This window comes from Danio aesculapii, chromosome 6 (genome assembly GCF_903798145.1).
Source record: "Danio aesculapii chromosome 6, fDanAes4.1, whole genome shotgun sequence".
NCBI classification, from domain to species: Eukaryota; Metazoa; Chordata; class Actinopteri; order Cypriniformes; family Danionidae; genus Danio; species Danio aesculapii.
Genome location: NC_079440.1, coordinates 5,676,614 through 5,695,526, shown reverse-complemented (window position 1 = coordinate 5,695,526; position 18,913 = coordinate 5,676,614). Strand labels below are relative to the sequence as shown.

At 38.5% G+C, this 18,913-nt stretch overlaps 1 protein-coding gene across 2 annotated transcripts in view; it reads left to right on the top strand.

Annotated features, from left to right (window-relative positions):
* Positions 1 to 18,913, top strand: part of tlk1b (tousled-like kinase 1b) — a 48,370-nt gene that overhangs the window by 12,337 nt on the left and 17,120 nt on the right. The window contains exons 2-10 of one of the 2 annotated variants that reach the window (XM_056459386.1): positions 1,306 to 1,424; positions 7,940 to 8,011; positions 8,097 to 8,135; positions 10,119 to 10,194; positions 12,066 to 12,109; positions 12,341 to 12,430; positions 14,736 to 14,822; positions 17,364 to 17,456; positions 17,562 to 17,672. In XM_056459386.1, coding sequence (XP_056315361.1) covers positions 1,306 to 1,424; positions 7,940 to 8,011; positions 8,097 to 8,135; positions 10,119 to 10,194; positions 12,066 to 12,109; positions 12,341 to 12,430; positions 14,736 to 14,822; positions 17,364 to 17,456; positions 17,562 to 17,672 — 731 coding nt within the window. The remainder of the gene's footprint in view (positions 1 to 1,305; positions 1,425 to 7,939; positions 8,012 to 8,096; positions 8,136 to 10,118; positions 10,195 to 12,065; positions 12,110 to 12,340; positions 12,431 to 14,735; positions 14,823 to 17,363; positions 17,457 to 17,561; positions 17,673 to 18,913) is intronic. The other variant, XM_056459387.1, reaches the window with a different exon arrangement.

Here is an 18,913-nt window from a genome sequence, read left to right as displayed (position 1 = left end):
ATGCCAGAGTCCTGCGCAAAAAGTGATTGGCAGGTGGTCATTTGTGTGTAACTTCTCTTTATTTATTTATCATTTAGTTATGGGTTAAACTTAGACCATGCGGGTCAGGTAGTTGAAACGGTAGGCTGCAAATAATTTATGAATTAATTAATTATTAATGAATAATTAATTCACCGCTGTGAATTCACCTATAGTGTTTGGTATGACGATGTGCACCGCTATGACAATTATGCCATCGTCCATCGTGATGTTTCATATTAGACATTGTGCGATGCCATATTGGTCGACATCGCCTAACCCTAGTAGCTGTGCACCAGAGACATCTGCCGACTTGCGGCGCCGGAGTTCGTACCTTGATATAACCTTACGCTTCTCTAAAATGCATGGCTGCGTCATGGCACATCCAGTGTGTAACCCCTTTTTATGATGGTCTTGCTGAGGACAGTTGCAACCCTTTTTGCATCCTTGTTGGAACTCACACTGCTAGTGATTGAAGATTTATGTTAATTTGGCAAGTTGAATACATTCTGTACTGTAGGAGACACGGTGATTGATTGACAGAGGTCTACAGCCAATCAGGACGCAGAACACAATGCGCTGTAAAAAAAAAAACATTTAAAATAAGCGTGTCAAACTGCACTAAAAAATTTGCAAAACTGCAAGACCGCGAAAGGTGAACCTGGCAAGTTTTTTTATGTTTAGGTGAACTATCCTTTAATGCAGGGGTCACCAATCTCGGTCCTGGAGGGCTGGTGTCCCTCCAGGGTTTAGCACCAACTTGCCTCAAAACGCCTGCCTGGGTGTTTCAAGTACACCTAGTAAGACCTTGATTAGTTTGTTCAGGTGTGTTTGATTAGGGTTGGAGCTAAAATCTGCAGGACACCGGCCCTCCAGGAACAAGTTTGGTGACCCCTGCTTTAATGTTTTACTGAAGGAACAAACAACACCTACATGTTAGATGGCCTATGGGTGCATGAATCATTTTTAGATGAACTGTCCCTTTAAGATGCATAATACTAGACCTATTGATATGCGTTAACATGCATGATATACAAAGTAGTTTTGCGACTGTAAACCTGTACTTGGTGTGCCACTGAGATTGTAATACAAGTAGGTATTATCTTCTGGCTTTTTAGGGTGGTAGAGGATCAGAAAACAATGACTTGATGGTTTTGTAAGATTCCTGGAGGATTCGTCATCATGATCACACCCCTCCTGAACCTGAGCCCTGTTACCTGTGTGTGAACCACTGGAGATTGATATATATATGTGTGTGTGTGTGTGTGTGTGTGTGTGTGTTTGTAGGTATGGATGAGCTGCATTCTCTGGATCCACGCCGGCAGGAGCTTTTGGAGGCACGTTTCATTGGGGCAGTGAGCGGAAACACAGGAGGAAGCACAGGGAGCGCGAGTGGCGGGCCTAAAGTAATGCACACATACTTTTTTTCTGAATTGATTTTAGGAGCATGTATTAGGGCTGCACGTTTCTGGCTAAAATGAGAATCACGATTTTTTTTTTACTTAAAATTAAGATCACGATTTTCTCACGATTCTGTAAATGTGAAATAAAGGTTAATATGAGTAGGCTATTATTATGGTGGCTTGAAAAGCCAGCATATTGTTATCTATCAAAACTTCTTCATCTTCTTCTTCTGAGACTAATTTCTAAGTGTATCTCCTCCTAAGCCTTTCAAGCTACATACTTCAAACCTTCAAACTGGTCTGACTCGGGTTGCTATATCTTTTCTAACTGATCCGACTTTGGGTTTTCCGAAAAACGACGTAGAAAATTCCCAAAAGTCCCATTGACTTAAAATTGGGTCAAACTTTGTGAGCTCATAACTCTGCATCAGACTGTCCTATAGACTTCTAACTGGACTCATTTAACTCAGTCTAGCCAGCAGCCAATAAATGATGACTTTTTAACTTACTAGCCACTCCCTAGCAACCACTTACAGCACCCTAGCAACTGTCCCGTAGACTTCTAATGTTAAGTCAATGACAGTCTTTTACAATGGATCAACCTTTGTGAGCTCATAACTCTGCATCAGACTGTCCTACAGACTAGAGTCTGGCCTCATTCAACTCAGTCTAGCCAGCAGCCAATCACTGATTACCTTTAGACTTACTAGCCACTCCCCTAGCAACCAATTTCAGCACCCTAGCAACTGTCCCAGAGACTGTGACTAGCTATTCTAACACATGCTAACAATTTAAACTTCCTACTGACATGCTAATCTTGCTAGAAAGGTGCTAGCAACACGATAGTGACATGCTAGTCATGCTAGTAACATGCTAATTCATGCTAACAACATGCTAATTCATGCTAGAAACAAGCTGATTCATGCTAGAATCATGCTAGTAACATACTAATATCATGCTAGTTACATACTAATATCATGCTAGTTACATGCTAATATCATGCTAGTTAAATGCTAATTCATGCTAGAATCATGCTAGTAACCTGCTAATTCATGCTAGTAACATGCTGGTAACATGCTAATTCATACTAGAATCATGCTAACAACATGCTAATTCATGCTAGAAACATGCTAGTAACATGCTAATTCATGCTAGAATCATGCTAACAACATGCTAATTCATGCTAAAATCATGCTAGTAACATGCTAATTCATGCTAGAATCATGCTAATTCATGCTAGTAACATGCTAATTCATGCTGGGATCATGCTAATAACATGCTAATTCGTGCTAGAATCATGCTAGTAACATGCTAATTCATGCTAGAATTATGCTAGAAACATGCTAATTCATGCTAGAATCATGCTAACAACATACTAATCCATGCTAGAATCATGCTAGTTACATGCTAATTCATGCTAGAATCATGCTAGTTACATGCTAATTCATGCTAGACGCATGCTAATTCATGTTAGAATCATGCTAGTTACTTGCTAATTCATGCTAGAATCATGCTAGAAACATGCTAGTAACATGCTAATTAATACTAGAATCATGCTAATTTATGTTAGTAACTGCCTAGCAACCACTCAGAATACTTTAGCAACCGCCTAGCAACAACCTAGAAACATGCTAACATAAATGTACTTATCTATGCAGACTGTTTCAAACTTCATAAAAACTGCTTCAGTTATTTACACTTTAAAACGACTTCAAACTTTTAGACTCGGCTTTTCAAGCCACCATAAAGTTTGTCTTCAAACTTTAATATCTAGTTATTGTTATCCTCAAACATATGGTCAAACAACAATAATATTAGGCCTGTGTGTAGGTCTACTGTTGGTTAAAATGCTCAATTTTGTATAGACTTGGAATGGTGGACTTGAATAAGCTGTACATTTTTCCTGGTTGTTGATGCACAGTAAAGTGATGGGATCAAATTACAGCCATTCATAATTCTGAAGTTGAATTGTTATGTTAGACACATAATCTGTCATTGACAACATTATTAGACCATTTTTTTACATTCGTCATTGTCAGAGTTCCTCTTACATTATTAATCAAAAAAAGATACACGCGATCTTAATTCAGCTTTTCTACGATTCAGCCAATTATATTTTCAAGGTCAGGAGAGAAGCTTAAAGTCTTCACAGCAACATGTACAGCAATGAGCAACATGGACACCTCCAAATGGTGTTGAAAGAGTCACATACTGTATTTATAAGGTATAATTCACCCAAAAATGTCATTTCTGTCTTCATGTAATGATGTAGCAGCGGCCGCGAAATGACAAGTGGGCGTACACACTGTTTGTTTACTACCGTGAGGATGCACGCGTGTCTGCCATTGATGTCTACTTTAGTGAACAGAACGAATTTTAGTTTAATGATTATGTCAAGCGCTTGCTATGTTCTTTCATAGCGAACACACAGTGTTGTGCATGAAAATAAATGTTTACTGGGTCAGTATAACTACTCCAGCCTATATAATGTTCAATGTAATGCAAGAGGGAATCTGATAATGACAAGTGTTTGATTTTACCAGTGAAAAAAAATGGTCTAATAATGTTGTCAGTGACATGACAAGCATGTCTCAAACATGATAATTCAACTTCAGTATTATGAATAGTATTCTGATGTCATCACTTAACTGTGAATTACCAATCAGGATATTTAAAGTCTGTTCAAGTCCACCATTCAAGGTCTATACAAAATTATGCATTTTAACCAACAGTAGACCTACACATTATGGGTGTCAAAATGTATAGTTTCTTCAGTGCACCGTGATGCAGACGCGGACATTTCTGTATTGGTTCATATACTGACGTCATTTATCACATGCGCTATGTTGCCGTAGCTTACTGTGGCGAGGTAGGCGAGCGCGAGTATTTACAATGCTCAAACTACTTAAAAACACAGAAACGGTGCACAATTTCACTGCATGTGTGTTTGCTGGATAGTCTTTCACTGACACTTAAAGATGAAGCCCCTATTTCACTGCAATTGAGAGAATGAAAGTAAACGCCATCTCTCTCTCTCTCTCTCTCTCTCTCTCTCTCTCTCTCTCTCTCTCTCTCTCTCTCTCTCTCTCTCTCTCTCTTTCTCTCACTGTGCCCAATTTGACCTGCTGGCCTGACTTTTCCTCTCCTCTCGGCTGTTACAGTGATAACTTGTGGATACAGACACGAGCTTGCAAGTTTTCTCCATTGCGTCTATCATGGATCAGCTGTGATCGCCGCTGCAGTGTTGCCAGATGTAGCTGACTGATTCCAGCCCCAAAACTTTCCAAAACCCGCTGAAATGCCTATTCAAAATCCCCAATCTGGCAACACTGCGCCGCTGCTGTTTTATCAGTGTCACTCATCGGAGAACAGGGCCTGTGAAGTAAAACATAAAATTGTGTATGGAAAGCATCGTCAATGCACAGTGATGCACCGAGATATCAAATTGAACTGAATCGATGACATGATAATCGTAACCGAACCGTGAGACCAGTGTAGGTTCACACCTCTACTACACATAGGTTTATTATTATTGTTGTTTAACCATATGTTTGAGAATTGAGAATAAACATAGCCTACTCCTATTAGTCTTTATTTTACATCTACAGAATCGCGAGAAAATCGTGATCTTAATTTTAAGCAAAAACATTGTGATTCTCATTTTAGCCAGAATCATGCAGCTCTAGGCTAGAGTAGTTTTACTGACACTGTCGCGGGAATCATGCTAAGTTGGTGGTGGGGGGTTGACTGTCGCGTGGAAATCACGCTAAGTGGGGGGGAGATGACGGTCGCGCGGAAGTCACTCTAAGTGGGGGGGGGTCGTGACGGGGGCACGGACGCATTAGAGGTAGAGGATACAGGCGAGAGGGCCACTTCAGCGAATGAGGGCAGAGGGGCAGTGGCTCACCGAGGTGTCAGTATCAGTATGGTTAAAAAACACTAGTATTTACTATAAATTACTATAGTGTATTTTCATATGGGTGTCAGACACCTGATAACAGATCTGGTAGCAGATATGTTATTTTCTATTTTGCACTTTTGTTATTACTATTTATTTAGGATATGCGTTTTCACATTCTGATTCCAATGACTGATTATTAAATAGTTAAAATGACTATAATTAAGTTAAATATTCTTAAGAATGAAATATGATGTGTTCTGTTTAGCAGGGTATTTGCGTTGTGGTGATATTATATTGTCGTTCCGGCATGATATAATAAGTGGCATTAAATAGTCTTAATATTGTTCAATCGCTATAAATCAATATATCGTACAGCAGAAAATCGATACCGTGACAGGCCTACTTTCTACACCTTCCTTTCTTCATGTGTTCAATACTTTTTCCCCTGAGTCATTTCATTTTATTACACAGAATGTCATTTGTAAACGAATTAGATTTGTTTTCAGAATCAGAATCAGAATCAGAAAGAGCTTTATTGCCAGGTATGTTCACACATACTAGGAATTTGTTTTCGTGACAGAGCTTCTACAGTGCAACAGGATTACAGAGACAGGACAAAAAACAGATAATAAATATATATTTTTAAAAATAGAAGTAAGTAGTGAGTGCAAATATACAGATTGACAAGTGTATGTACATGTTTATTACTATATACAACGTTATGTGTGCAGCTGTTATGTGCAAATTGGCATGTAAAGTGTGTTGTTAAATAAGTGTATATGTGTATAAAAGTGTATAGCAAGTAGTGATGTTGGTTCCACAATTATTATCATCAAGTGTTCATGAGATGGATTGCCTGAGGGAAGAAACTGTTTCTGTGTCGGGCTGTTCTGGTGCGCAGTGCTCTGTAGCGTCGACCAGAAGGTAAAAGTTCAAAGAGGCAGTGTGCTGGGTGTGAGGGGTCCAGAGTGATTTTGGCAGCCCTTCTGCTCGCTCTGGATAAGTACAGTTCTTGGGGAGTAGGAAGGGTTGTACCAATGATTCGCTCAGCAGTCCGAACTATTCGACGTAGTCTTTGGAGGTCGTATTTAGTAGCTGAGCTAAACCAGACAGTTATTGATGTGCAGATGACTGATTCAATGATGGAGGTGTAGAACTGTTTCAGCAGCTCCTTTGGGAGGTTAAACTTCCTCAGCTGACGAAGAAAGTACAGCCTCTGTTGAGCTTTTTTGACAATGGAGTCAATGTGAGTGTCCCACTTCAGGTCCTTAGAGATGGTGGTGCCCAGGAACTTGAATGACTCCACTGCTGCCACAATGCTGTCCATGATGCTCAGTGGGGGGAGAGCAGGGGGGTTTCTCCTGAAGTCCACTATCATCTCCACTGTTTTGAGCGTGTTGAGCTCCAGGTTGTTGTTACTGCACCAGACAGCCAACTCCTTAACCTCCTGTCTGTAGGCAGACTCGTCACCGTCCTGAATGAGGCCGATAAGTGTGGTGTCGTCTGCAAACTTCAAGAGCTTCACAGAGGAGTCTTTTGATGTGCAGTCATTCGTGTACAGGGAGAAGAGCAGTGGGGAGAGGACACACCCCTGGGGGGCGCCAGTGCTGATTGTGCGGATGCTAGATGAGAATTTTCCCAGCTTCACCAGCTGCTGCCTGTCCGTTAGGAAGCTGTTGATCCAATGACAGACAGAGGTGGGCACAGAGAGCTGAGTTAATTTGGGCAGGAGAAGTTTTGGGATGATGGTGTTAAACGCCGAGCTGAAGTCAACAAACAACATCCTCACATAGGTCCCTGGTCTGTCTAGGTGTTGCAGAGCATAATGCAGTCCCATATTAACCGCATCATCCACAGACCTGTTTGCTCTGTAGGCAAACTGAAGAGAATCCAGTGAGGGTTCAGTGATGTCCTTCAGGTGAGCCAGCATCAGTTTTTCAAAGGACTTCATGACCACAGATGTTAGTGCCACCGGTCTGTAGTCATTTAGTCCTGTAAGTTTGGGTTTCTTTGGGATGGGGATGATGGTGGAGCGTTTGAGGCAGGAGGGCACTTCACACAGCTCCAGTGATCTGTTGAAGATCAGGGTGAAGATGGGGGCCAGTTGGTCAGCACAGGATTTTAAACAGGCTGGTGTTATAAAATCTGGGCCTGGTGCTTTTTTCCTCTTCTGTTTCCGGAAGACCTGGCACACCTCCTCTTCACTGAACTGTAGGGCAGGTATGAGGGAGGCGGGGGATGGTGGTGTTAATGGTGGCGTGAAGAGCAGTTCAGAGTGGGTGTGGGGGGTTTTCTCAAACCGGCAGTAAAACTCATTCAGGTCGTTTGCAAGTCGTTTTCTTTGCAAATATGGATGTCTTTGGTTGTTACCAACATCTGGTGAAAATTTCAAGCCATCAGCACCTTTAGAAACATGTTTTCTGAGAAAAATGGAGACGTGTTCAATATTTATTTCCCCCACTGTAAATAAATGCATGTACATAATCTTCACTTGTATGTATTTGCTCTGAAAAGGCTTAAACAAGTGATGTTTAAACAGTCTTGTGTTTGCCATCAACCAATCTATCATAATGACTTATTGATGTATTGATCTATTGATTGTGAACTTCCTTTTTAGGGTTTGAACAATAACGAGTGCTCCAGTCACAGTTTTGGCAGCCTGGGGTCATCGAGTGACAAGGAGTCCGAGGTAAACAATATTCACATGCAAACTTAAAGATTTGGTTTTTAAGCTTTATTTATTGAACGCTTTCTCGTGTGCTTTTTCCATAAAGAACTCTGACATAAAGAAAGGAGGATCACCTGCATATTCAGTGAGTTTGATTAGTATACATGTATTTATATTTAAAGAGAATAATTATTCATAAATAAGGATAATTATTCATCAAATTTATATTTTGATGACTTTTCCTAATATTAAATTTAAGTTTATTTGTATAGCACTTCTTTTTTACAGTAATTATTGTTCCAAAGCAGCTTTACAAAAAGTTATTATTACAAAATTGTATAGTTAACCAGCAGTTATACCAGGGATGGGCAAACTCGATCCTGGAGGGCCGATGTCCCTGCATAGTTTTGCACCAACCCTAATCAAACACACCTGCTTGTAGCTTTCTAGTGACCTTGAAGACACTAATTAGGGTGTTCAGGTGTGTTTGATTAGTGTTGGAGCAAAACTCTGCAGGGACACCGGCCCTCGAGGATCGAGTTTGCCCATGCCTGAGTTATACACTTACTGCCCACTTTATTAGGTACGTTTTACTAGTAACACGTTGGACCCCCTTTTGCCTTCAGAACTGCCTTAATCCTTCCTGTCATAGATTCAACAAGGTACTGGAAATATTCCTCAGAGATTTTGGTCCATATTGACATGATAGCATCACACAGTTGCTGCTGATTTGGCGCCCACAGAACCGCCACTCACTGGATATTTTCTCTTTCTCAGACCATTCTCTGTAAACCCTAGAGATGGTGGTGCGTGAAAATCCCAGTAGATCAGCAGTTTCTGAAATACTCAGACCAGTCTGGCACCAACAACCATGCCTCGTTCAAAGTCACTTAAATCAGCTTTCTTCCTCATTCTGATGCTCGGTTTGAACTGCAGCAGATCGTCTTGACCATGTCTACATGCCTAAATGCATTGAGCTGCTGCCATGTGATTGGCTGATTAGAAATTTGCGTTAACAAGCAGTTGGAGGGGTGTACCTAATAAAGTGGCCGGTTGGCGTACATAGCCATGTCATAATCGGTATTATGGGGATTTTTGACAGCATCTGTCCATTCCTGTTTATATGAAAAGAGCACACAGGATATTTACAAAAAATGCATTTTGTAAAAATGTACAATATTTGTCATTGTTTTTTTTTTTTGTTTTGTGCGTTTGTACAGTAAAACAATTAGTTGGAAAACAATCAACACACAAAATTGGAAAATCAATATTACAGACTGCAAATTTTCAAATAAACACCATAAATATTGGCTAAATGTATTCCAAGGTCTCTGAAGTCCATACATTAATGTGATAATGTCACGTATGTCTCATTTTATATGTCAGAAATTAGATTTTTATTTTTTTTTACTTTTGTAATACCCTATTCCATGACTCTTCATTGCATAACCTAAATCACATTTATTATGGTTGTATTTTGTTTAGACAGCATTACACTGAAAAAAGCACCCAGTATAACAATAAAAAGTCAGATAGGCTTTGAATGATGTGGTAAACTCTGCTTAAATTTTTAGCTGTTGTTGTTTTTTTACTTATTTTATATATTTATTTATTTTATTTATTTTTATACAAAAAAGTAGTTAAAACAATCAAACCTGACTTTGTCCAAAAAATCCTGAAAATTAGAAATATCAGTCATACAGACTACTAAATTTTGAATAAACATCCTTTAACCATTAAGCTTGTCCATACAAATGTATTCCTAAGTTTGTGACAATGCAACAAAGTTTGTTTTCTCCATTCTTAATATTCCATGACTTCTCAGGGAATAAATCTATGATGGTTTGATTGTATTTTTTGAGTTTGACAGCATCTGTTTATACTCACTTTTATTGCACCGAAAAGAGCACCCAGGACATTAATAAAAAGTCCAATGGGTTTGGAATGATGTGGTAAATGATGCCTGAATTTTTAAGCGCACAGTGTCGAGTCGTTTACAGCTCCTGTGAGGCCTGAATTGACCTTCAGAAGGAAATTAGCTGAAGCATTAATATTGATCCTATTGATTTAGTCAATGAAGTTATTGATTGAGTGGAATAGTGATGCTTTTTTTTTCTGTTTTCCTAAGACTCCAGAGAAGAAGCACTCCGAGTCGTCCAGAGGAAGAAAGAGGAAGGTTGATAACCAATCCGAGAGCAGCCAAGGTAACGTCAACTTGCGTTAAAGGAACACTCAACTTTTTTTGGAAATAGGCTCATTTTACAGCTCCCCAAGAGTTATAGAGTTGACTACCATTTTTGACTCTATTCAGCCAATCTCGATGTCTGGCGGGAGCACTTTTAGCTTAGCTTAGCATAAGCCATTGAATTGGATTAGACCGTTAGCATCTCACGATAATTATAAATAATTTTTGTACAGTTTCCTATTTAGATTTTAATTGTAGTTACGTCATGTACTAAGACTAACGAAAAATGAATTGTTGCTATTTTTTAGGGTAATATGGCTAGGAACTATACTCTATATCTTGCGTAATAATTTCTGGAGTATACACTGCCTGACAAAAGTCTTGTCGCTTATCCAAGTTTTAGGAACCACAAATAATAACTTGATTTCTAGTTGATTTGGCATCAGAAGGGGCTTATATGTAAGGCAAAGGCCTCTAGACTACGCTTATTTTACCAAAATAAAATATGAACATGATTTGATTTTTAATGATTTAATTAGGACAGTAAGGTCTGACTTTGCTTAGACAAAAGTCTTGTCACTTAACAGAAATAATGTCCAGTATAGAATATAAAGTGATGGTGCAGTGGAAAAGGAATGAATATTGTGTATGACTCCATCATGAGCTTGGAGGACTGCATCCATACATCTCTGTAATGACTCAAATCACTGATTAATAAAGTCATCTGGAATGGCAAAGAAAGCGTTCCTGCAGGACTCCCAGAGTTCATCAAGATACTTTGGATTCCTCTTCAATGCCTCCTCCTTCATCTTACCCCAGACATGCTCAATAATGTTCATGTCTGGTGACTGGGCTGGCCAATCCTGGAGCACTATGACCTTCCTTGCTTTCAGGAACTTTGATGTGGAGGCTGAAGTATGAGAAGGAGCGCTATCCTGCCGAAGAGTTTTCCCTCTCCTGTGGTTTGTAATGTAATGGGCAGCACAAATGTCTTGATACCTCAGGCTGCTGAATCTTGGGTTCATGCAGGTTCCAGTACGTCTTCTGCAGCGTTTGTGATGGTTGGGATGCAGTTCAACAGATAATTCATCAGAAAAACCGACCTTCTAGAAGTCAAGTTATTATTTGTTGCTCTTACAACTGGGATCAATGACAAGACTTTTTTTCAGCTAGTGTAGTTCCTAGTCATATTGACCATATTTGGGCAGGGGGGATGGGCGGTTGAGGCAGAGGCGGAAGGGTGGGATGTGTCGTGCAGAGAGTGGCATGCTGGAAATTACGAAAAGAAATTACGCGAACTGAACACTGGAGGGGGAGTGGGGGGTGTGCGAGAACTGAAGGCTGGGTTGGAGGTGGTTAAGCACCAGGTTTCAGCTGGGGGGGAGGAAATTCCGGGAGTTTTCCGGGAGACAGAACAAAACTGGAGATGGGTCTGAAATACGGGAGACTCCCAGGAAAAACGGCAGTGTAGGCAGGTATGGTCTTATTACACAATGTAACTACAGAAGAGTCAAGTTTTAAATAGGGAAAATTAATCTCTTTTTTGAATGTTTGAGTGAGATGCTAATGCTTTAATCTGATTCAATGATTTATGTTAAGCTAAAAGTGCTTCCGCCAGACCCAGAGATTGGCTGAATGGATTCGATAATGGTAAAACTCAATTGTTGTAAAATGAGCCTCTTTCCTAAAAAAAGTGGAGTGGTTCTTTAAATTAAGACATTAATAGTTTGTTTGAAGGCTTGGCATTTCAGAAACATCCAGAATTATGTGCTTCATGAACTTTTTTTGCTGGGGGGGATGCAGTATTTAATGTTTAGCACAAAAATGATGCAGTGCAATTACAGAAAAGTGATTGTAGCCATTGACTTGTATATATTTTTTACCTCTCAGGAAAGTCTTCCGGCCGAGGCCCCAAGATCAGCGATTATTTTGATGTGAGTACAGCTTTGTGAGGATGACTCTGCGTTTAGTCAGCTCTGTATTAAATGTCAGTCAGGAGTCATTGAGCTTTTAGTCAGACTGCTGCTGCCAATGGCTGCTCGCTTCGGTAGATGTTTTGACTTGTGGAGTTGTGAAATGCATGTTATTGATGACACCGTGATGACGTCACGTCCTGCTAGTATGTTATGTGGTGCGGTTAAAAACATCAAATTATCTTCTTGTAGTTCCAGGGAGGAAACGGATCGAGTCCAGTCCGGGGTCTTCCTCCGGTCCTGCGCTCACCACAGAACTCTCACTCTGCACCTGGAGCCATCGTAAGTGCTTGGATTTGAGGATTTAAAGAGTTAGTTCACCCAAAAATTGTTGTACTTGTTCCATACTTGAACACAAAGATGATATTTTGAAGAATGTTTGAAACCCTAACCATTTACTTCCATAGTAAGAAAATCAATGGTTACGGGAGTGCAACATTTTTCAAAATATCTTATTTTGTGCACAATAGAAACTTGAACTGATATGAAACAGGTGAGTAAATGATGACAGCATTTTTGGGTGTACTATCTCCTTAAAGGATTGGGTCAGCCTCAATTTCATTCCCACTAGATTAATAATCAACTTCATCTTGAATATAATTGTATTTTTATTTTATTAAAATTTTTATAACAACCCACCTGTGATATTTTGCATGTTCGTGTTTTATTTTATTTATTTGCAGTGCTCAGCATGAATTCATATTTTCTATAGGATGCTTTACAGTAATTTATTTGTGTATATACATTAAATTAGTCAGTACTGAAGCCAAATCTGGAGCTAATCAAACAAAAAAATGTATATACTTTAATATATATATAATTAATTACAAATATTAATAAATGAAAAAATAAATGATATAAATTTTCACAATATTCCCCTTGCATTTAAATGTATTATCTTTCTATTTCTAAAGATGTTTGAGGACTAAAATGTTATTTTATTAAATATATCTGTTTATTCTGTTGTTTAAATGCACCAAAATATATTACCTATATTCACTGAAAAATGGAAAAAAGTCTAGGCTTACGGTTTGGGTTATATACTTCTACATGATTATTATCCAACTATTATTCGCCTCTGATTCTGGCAATAATTTACAGTTATGGTTGGGTTTAGGGGTAGGGAATATGTATGGATTACATTTTACAACAAAAATGATCTTCCAGGATCAACATAGATGTTAATCCAGGATCGCATCATACTTGGTAAAATCATGACTGTTGCTTAAATGCACCAATATATATTACCTATATTCACTGAGAAATGGAAAAAATATTCATTTTCAAAATGGGGTGTACTCATTTATGTTGACCACTGTATTTATTATTATTATTTGATTAATGTTGCTGTATTTTGTTTAGACTGTGCGTAAAGTGTCAATATTGCAACAGAAACCAAACTGTTAAACATATTCTTGTGGAATGCCCTATTTTTTAATGTTATCAGGCAATGATTTTTATCTGGAGAGACTTTAAATGAAATAATTTTAAAATGTGAATCCAATTTTTATCAAAAGTAAACCCTAAAAAACTTTATTATTATTATTATTATTATTATTATTATTATTATTGATATTATTATTTATGTATTTTATCTTTTGTATAATTTATTGCTGTTGATGACTTTTAAGTGTTGCCATGACATAGCCAGCGAAGCTGATATGGCAATAGACTCAAAATGCATCATCATCAGACTGTGCATAAACATGTCATTTTATCATTCAGTTTGTCTGCAAATTTTGCTGAGTTAGAGAAGATGAAAATAAAGCGGGAAGGAAAATAAAAAGCATTAGCTCACCCAAAAATGAACTTTGTTATTAATTACCCTCAAGTTGTTCCAATTTCCCGAGACCCCATTTTTGGAACAAAAATATGGATATTTTAGATGAAATCCTGGAGCTCTCTCATCCACCATAGATGATAATTGCCAACCTGAGTAGGACATGTTCCTGGATTAAGGTCTGTGTTGCTCCTGGAACATAATTTCAATCAGCCAATCAGATTTAAGGGATATGTTTACTGTTCATGTTAAGTCTAGGCTTACGGTTAGGGTTATATACTTCTACATTATTATTATCCAACTATTATTCGCCTCTGATTCTGGCAATAATTTACAGTTATGGTTGGGTTTAGGGGTGGGAATATGTATGGATTACATTTTCCAACAAGATGATGTTCCAGGATCAACATAGATGTTAATCCAGGATCGCATCATACTTGGTAAAATCATGACGTGCAGACGGCAATGCTCCTGAGACCTGAAGTCCACAAAAGGAACCAAAACAAAATCGTATTTACAGTTTAGTTTTGCCTCATAAAAGTCTTCTTGGAGCTTCATGTGATTACATTTGAACCTCTAAAGTCACATGGATTGTTTTGGCAATATTTTTGCTTCCATTGCCATCTATGGAGGATGAGAGAGCTCCAGGATTTCTTCTAAAATATCTTAATTTGTGTTCAGAAGAAGGTTTGAGGGGATTAGAACAACATACGGATGAGTAATTAGTAACAGAATTTTCATTTTTGAGTTAACTAATCCTTTAAATAACACACAATCATTTTAATGCTGCTGTTTTCCACTCTCCAGGTCAGACAGAACAGCTCATCACCCACCAGCCTGTGTTTCATGGATCACACCATGAATCTGAAACAGCTGAGCAGCAGAAGTGTCCAGGTAGTATTTACATCACTGTTGCTTTCAAACACACAGACACTGCACAGTCTGGCATTGGTAAACAGGCTCTGCTCTCTCTGATGTTCGGTCAGTCTGCAGCACAATGTTCAATCTGTGTACTTCACTTACAGTTAAAGTCTGAATTATTAGCCCCCTGTATATTTATCCCCCAATTTCCGTTTATCGGAGAGAAGATCTTTCAACACATTTCTAAACATAAGAGTTTTTAAAACTCAATTTCTAATAACGGATTTCATTTATCTTTGACATGATGACAGTAAATAATATTATTTGTTTAAATATTTTTATTAATTTTCAAATATATCCATTCACAAACCCTATAACCCTTACATAGAATTGAACAAAACACAGCTGTCGATCACTTCAGGCTACAATTACAAGTGTTTGGAGAAACATAGCAATGTTAGTAATGATAATAAAAATAATAACAACAACAAAAACATAAATAAATAAATAAATAAATAAATAAATAAAATAAAACCAAAACGAAACAAAAGTAAATAAATAAATTTCAAAATTATATATACATTTATATTTGTAGGTTATTACATAATACAGTCAACATAATCAATAAAGGAGTGCCATATCTTATAGAATTGTTTACTCGATCCTCTTATAGAGTATCTAATTTTTTCAAGGTAAAGACAAGACATCATCTCTCTGGTCCGTTGAATAAAGGTGGGTGGAAGGGGATCTTTCCATTTAAGCAAAATCGCTCTGCGCGCTAATAAATAAGAGAAGGCAAGAATCTTACACTTTGACGCAGAGAAACATAAGTCTTCTGGGGCGATTCCAAATAAAGCCACAAGTGGTTCCGGCTCTAATTTATATTGAAGCACAACAGAAAGGGTATCGAATATTGATCTCCAAAGGTTATCTAATTTAGGGCAAATCCAGAATGTGTGCATTAAAGTACCCTCAGCGGCCTGGCATCTATTACACAAAGAGCGAACACCAGGAAACAAACTTTTATATATGAATATATAACTTTAAATAAATGAGCTTTATGTACTATTGTAAACTGAAGAAGAGAATGTCGAGCACTAATGGATGATGAGTGAATCTTGCTGAGAGCACCATTCCATGTATCATCTGAAAGTGGAATACCAAGGTCCTCCTCCCAGGCTTTAATGTTATCTATGGGGGAAGGTCTGATTTATCATCAAATTATAAATAATAGAAGACAGTACATAATATTTATCTAGAGATTTTTCACAATACTATTATTTAGCTTAAAGTGACATTTAAAGGCTTAGCTAGGTTAATTGGGTTTATTAGGCAAGTCAGTAGCCCCTTTCACACATACAGATCTTTCCGGAAAATACAGGCAATTTTCCAGAAAGGGATCATGTGTGAACAAGCCTTTTTTGAAAATACCAGTAAGTAAGTTCTGCAATTTTCCGGAAAGAGAAGTTGTAACATTACCAGTAATTTGCCGGAGTGCTGTTCTGTGTGAATGCAGAAGGAAATTTGCCGGAAAGAGCGCATTCTAGACGTGAGACGTCTACTCCAGCCAATCAGAACATTCAGACGCATTCACATCTACGCTTGTTTATGAAAATAAAAGCCTTTGACACATTTAGCTGCTAGATGTTTGTCAGATAGTGTTTCTATCTTTCTTCTGATTGCCAACTGTGTAAAAAATTATCGATATAAAACTTATGATAAACCACTGTTTGTTTGTTTACCTTCAAGCTCTGCTTCAGTTGCTTGACTCGTGTGCACGTGAAGCAGCCGGTGAGCTCCAGCACACACACATATTATGTACGTCGCAACATGCGAAAGTGTTTTCATTGAAATTGTTCACAATACTTACCGATCCACAGAATTTGTAATGTCGTCAAATGTGTAAACATTTAGCTGTGGTTCGCGGATCTGCCTTTGGACGTCTCTCGGACAAAGCAGCAGCATAATGCTAAAGCTTTTTTCAAAAAAAGTTAAACCATCAACAAAAGCCCGACCCCTTCTGTGTTTACAAAAACAAGCGCAGCCGTTTAGAGGTTACTTCTGGTTAATGATGTCAGAATTTACCAGTAATTTGGAATGGATGTGTGAATGGTCTTTTCCGGAAAAATTCCAGAACGTCCTCGTCTGTGTGAACAGCGTTCTTTTGACTTCACCGGTAAAGTCGTTCCAGAAATTTTCCAGATATTTAACGGTATCGCTGTGTGAAAGGGGCTAGTGTATAATGATGGTTTGTTTTAGACAATCGAAAAAATATATAGCTTAAGGGGGCTAAAAATATTGACTTTAAAAAGGTTTTTAAAAAATTAAAAACTGCTTTTATTCTAGCCAAAATAAAACGAATAAGACTTTCTCCAGAAGAAAAAAACATTATAGGAAATACTGTGAAAAATTCCTCTGTTAAACATCATTTGGGAAATATATGAAAAAGGAAAAGACTAAATTCACAGGGCTAATAATTTAGACTTCAACTGTATGATGAACTGTTTATTGAGACTCACACATGCTGATCTCTGCTGTTCTCCACATTTAACTCGTTTTCTCCTCTGCTTTCAGACGGATTTGACACTGTTGAAACTGGCTGCACTTGAGAGCAATAAGAATCTTGACCTTGAGAAGAAGGAGGGCAGAATAGATGATCTACTCAGGGTAAGAAACAGACAGATGAGTTTCACCTGTCCTTGAGCTCATTTTGCGCTTTTGGAAGTGGCATCTGAGTGCAGACAGTAAGTGTTTCTGATGTTTTCCACCCAGGCGAACTGTGACCTCCGAAGACAGATAGATGAGCAGCAGAAACTGCTGGAACGTTTCAAGGAGCGTCTGAACAAATGCACTACGATGAGTAAAAAACTCCTGATTGAGAAGGTGAGCTGTGTTTCATGTGCTTGCAGCTGTGTAGACAAATGCCGATGTGTAATTTAGTCATTCAATATATATGAGCAATATCGCACTCGTAGCAGTGAGACGTGGCTGTATATTGGCACTGATGGGAGGCGTGCATTAGGGCTTCGTGCCTTAACGCTCCTGTGACGATATACAGCCACAGCGCACTGCTACGAGTGTGATATTAAATTTATAAAACAGTTCGACGGCATAATCGTTGTATAAAAAAGAAAATCAAACATGGAGAGTCTCAAAACCCTTTTGTAAAAGGAACTACTTTCTTCCACCATTCATTCACATCTGCAGCTGACGTCAGAACAGCAGAAACCGTTACTAATTCACCAACGTCATTTTAGAGCAAGTGTTTGAGTGATTCTCTAGCGTAATGTCTAAAGTGATGACAAAACGGGTGATTTTGCTCACATTTTTAGATTATAAGGATCATGCCATCTCAGTCTACAGTGATATCTCCCAGTATTTCTCTGTTGCAATCAGGAGATCACAATATTACTATGCTATAAATACAGCACTACAGCATTCAAAAGAGAGAGATCAACTTAGAAAGTCATTTACCTGTTTAATAATGACTTGATCAGCTGTAGTTTAAAATTACACTGGTTTTCTCTTAGGCCTTATTATGCGGTCCCTGTTTCCATCTTGTGGATGAACATCATCAACTGTCTTTGCTCAGACAGGCTAATGGCCGCAGACGCTCTGTCTCTCAGAAATTATAACTATTTAAAATAGGCACTATACTTCTAAAACTTCACAGCTGCAATCTAAACAACTACATTCTCGACTAAAAAAATACTGAAAAGTACATTATGTCGCCCAACAGCTGCAATATTTGTCAAACTGTAGAGCAGTGATCACCAAACTTGTTCCTGGAGGGCCGGTGTCCTGCAGATTTTAGCTCCAACTCTAATCAAACACACCTAAACAAGCTAATCAAGGTCTTCCTAGGTAGACTAGAAACATCCAGGCAGGTGTGTTGAGGCAAGTTGGAGCTAAATCTTGGAGGGACACCGGCCCTCCAGGACCGAGATTAGGGACCCCTGCTGTAGAGTGTCCTCTGCTTGTTGCTGTTTGTGGGCGGAGTAATACACAAGGGAGAAAGGTGAAGAGGCTGGTCGAGTGCTGTTACTAGCAGAATATCACACTGCTATCAGTCAAGCAGATTCAAGAACCAGACAGAACTGTTGTATAAAATACAATATATCATA